This window comes from Bison bison, unplaced genomic scaffold (genome assembly GCF_000754665.1).
Source record: "Bison bison bison isolate TAMUID 2011002044 unplaced genomic scaffold, Bison_UMD1.0 scf7180017864230, whole genome shotgun sequence".
Taxonomy (NCBI): Eukaryota; Metazoa; Chordata; class Mammalia; order Artiodactyla; family Bovidae; genus Bison; species Bison bison.
Genome location: NW_011494802.1, coordinates 706,712 through 709,466, shown reverse-complemented (window position 1 = coordinate 709,466; position 2,755 = coordinate 706,712). Strand labels below are relative to the sequence as shown.

Here is a 2,755-nt window from a genome sequence, read left to right as displayed (position 1 = left end):
ATGTCGCGTCTGAAGCTGTGCTCCGGTGGGTATGGGGCAGGTGGGGACAGACCAGCACTCAAGAGGACACGGTGGAACCCATGTCAGGCCCTCATTGTCTTGGGTTCAGTGACACTGGTGACCCACAGGAGGAGCTGGCATTCTCTGATTGGAGCTCCCTTCGCTTGGGCCTCACAGCAGCTGCAGGTGGCCTGGCAGGAGCCCGAGGGGCTACACTGACAGCGAGTGAGGGCTCCACCACCTCAGCGCGGCCTTGCCTCTGCCTTTCCATCTCTTCCAGATTCTCTCGTGCTCAACCTGAACCCAGAACCTGAGAGCAGAGTAAGCTCTTGGAGGGCCGGTGGAAACCTAGCTGGATACTCCAGTCCAGAGTCACACAAGCCAGCTAACCAGGGCTCCCTGGGGTGATTAACCTGGAAGCAGCCAGTGAGGCACAGCTGGCCAGAGAATGGAAGCTCTAGAACTCTCTAGTAGCTCCTGGGTTGATGGTAGGGTAGTGGCATTGTTACCAGGCTCTTCAGGATTCCTTAGTCTTACCCGTCCCTCCAGAAATGGGGACACCAGGCCTTGGTGTCCGCTCTGGCCTGTGCCCTGAATGATTGGCCAAGGAGGTAGAAGTAGAAGTAACAGGTAATTTCTGAGTGGGAGCTGAAAGAATCCACACAGGCTTTGTCATCTTCTCTTCTTCTTTTATCATTTGACCAGTAGTGTGCATAAGGCAGATGCTTTATCATCTTGAGGCCTACAGGATGAAAAAGATGAAGTTGATCCCCCGTCCAAAATCTGATGGACTTGGAGAGTGAGCAAGTGCACTGGGATGACCCAGAGGGAGGGTATGGGGAGGGAGGAGGGAGGAGGGTTCAGGATGGGGAACACAGGTATACCTGTGGAGGATTCATTTCGATAATTGGCAAAACTAATACAATATTGTAAAGTTTAAACATAAAATAAAATTAAAAAATAAAATAAAATAAAATTAAGCAGAGAGGAAAAAAAAGAAATAAAAAAAAAGAAAAAGAACCTTTGTATTTTTAAGCCTCTGCAATTTTGAAGTCACGCCACAGTATAACTAGTTCCCCAGGTGGCGCTAGTGGTAAAGAATCCCCCTGCCAATACAGGAGACATAAGAGACCTTGGTTCGATACCTGGGTCGGGAAGATCCCCTGGAAGAGGACCTCACAACCCACTCGAGTATTCTTGAAGAATGCCATGGACAAAGAAGCCTGGAAGGCTAGAGTCTATAGGTTCCCAAAGATTTGGACAGGACTAAAGTGACTCAGCACACACACACCTGCCTGATGGACTTAGAGAACAACAGGAAAGCGGGCCATCTTCCTGGAGAGGAGATCTCCGCTCAGCAGCTTTCACCTCTGCATTCCTTAGGCTGTAGATGATGGGTTTCAATGAGGGGGTCACGACCCCATAGAACAATGCAAGAAGCTTATCCAAGTAGAGGTCCTTGGCTTTGGGCTTGAAGTACATGAAGGAGGTAGTCCCATAGAAAATCACCAGCACTGTGAGGTGGGCAGAGCAGGTAGAGAAGGCTTTGTGCCGGCTGGCAGCAGAGGGCACCCTCAGGAGGGCAGTGAGAATGAACCCTTAGGACAGGAAGATGAGCAGCAGTGGGGGCAGTGTCACAACAGCTGAAGACACCATTAATAGCAGTGCATTGAGACAGATGTCCCCACAGGCTAGTTTCAGCACTGCCAAGATTTCACAGAAGAAGTGGTTGATGATATTGTGGCCACAGAAGGGGAGGCTCCAGGTGAGAATGGAATGGAGAAGGGAGTTGGCAAAGCCTTCCCCCCAGCTCAGGGTCGCCATCCACATGCATGTGTGCCAGCTCATGAGCTCTGAGTAGGGAAGAGGCTGGCAGATGGCCACATACCGGTCACACGCCATCATGGCCAAGAGCACGCACTCCGTGGTGCCCAGCGCCAGGGTCAGGTACATCTGCAGGGCACAGCCAGGGAAGGAGATGGTGCTCTGGGTTTCCAGGAAGTTGACCATTATGAGAGGCACAAAGGAGGATGTGCCAGAGATGTCCATGAGGGCGAGGTTGCTGAGGAAGAAGTACATGGGGGTGTGCAGGCGGGGGTCCAGCATGTTCAGCCCGATGAGGAGGGTGTTCCCCAGCACGTTCACGGAGTAGATGCCCAGGCAGAGCACAAACAGGACCATCTCTAGGTTGTGGTGGTCTTGTAGCCCCAGCAGGACAAACTCTGTCACGACCGTCTGGTTTGCCCCATTCGTCTCACTGTCCATCCGTCTCGTTCTCCCTCTTTTCCCATCTGCACCATGAAGGTGTTGGTTAAGCACCAATGGGCCTGGGAGCCAAGCAACATGGATGTGTGACCTAGGACGGGTCAGCCCCGCCTCTGGAACTCAGGTTCACCATCAGTATAATGAGAGAGTGGACGTCAGGTCTGTAAGCAAGCCCCCTCAGTTTTGTCGTTCTGGTGTAACTTACAGGAGATTGGGTCCATTCTAATCTCCTAAGCTCTTCTCTCTTCTCCCCAGGCTGACCTAGGGGAGACGAGAGAATAAATTGTTGTTTCTTGAGCTCTTTGAATCTGCAGTGTTCTTGGTTATTAAGAGGAAGCACGTTTTCTAGGTTATGACTTCATATGGCTGAATGATGCCCATAGGATTTCAGATTCATTCATTTACTGAGGATTTGACAGTGCCTACCCTGTGCAGGGTGTTTAGGTGCTGGGCTATAGCAGTAAGAAAACTAAGTGAACAAAAGATGCCA

General features: G+C 51.1%; 1 protein-coding gene across 1 annotated transcript in view; it reads right to left on the bottom strand.

Annotated features, from left to right (window-relative positions):
* Positions 1-533: 533 nt before the first annotated feature.
* The window catches only part of LOC104993040 (olfactory receptor 2S2-like), a 3,663-nt gene continuing 1,441 nt past the window's right edge, over positions 534-2,755 (bottom strand). Inside the window, 2 exon segments of the mRNA XM_010846124.1 lie at positions 534-742; positions 1,314-2,291. Of these exon segments, the coding sequence (XP_010844426.1) occupies positions 534-742; positions 1,314-2,291 (1,187 nt within the window).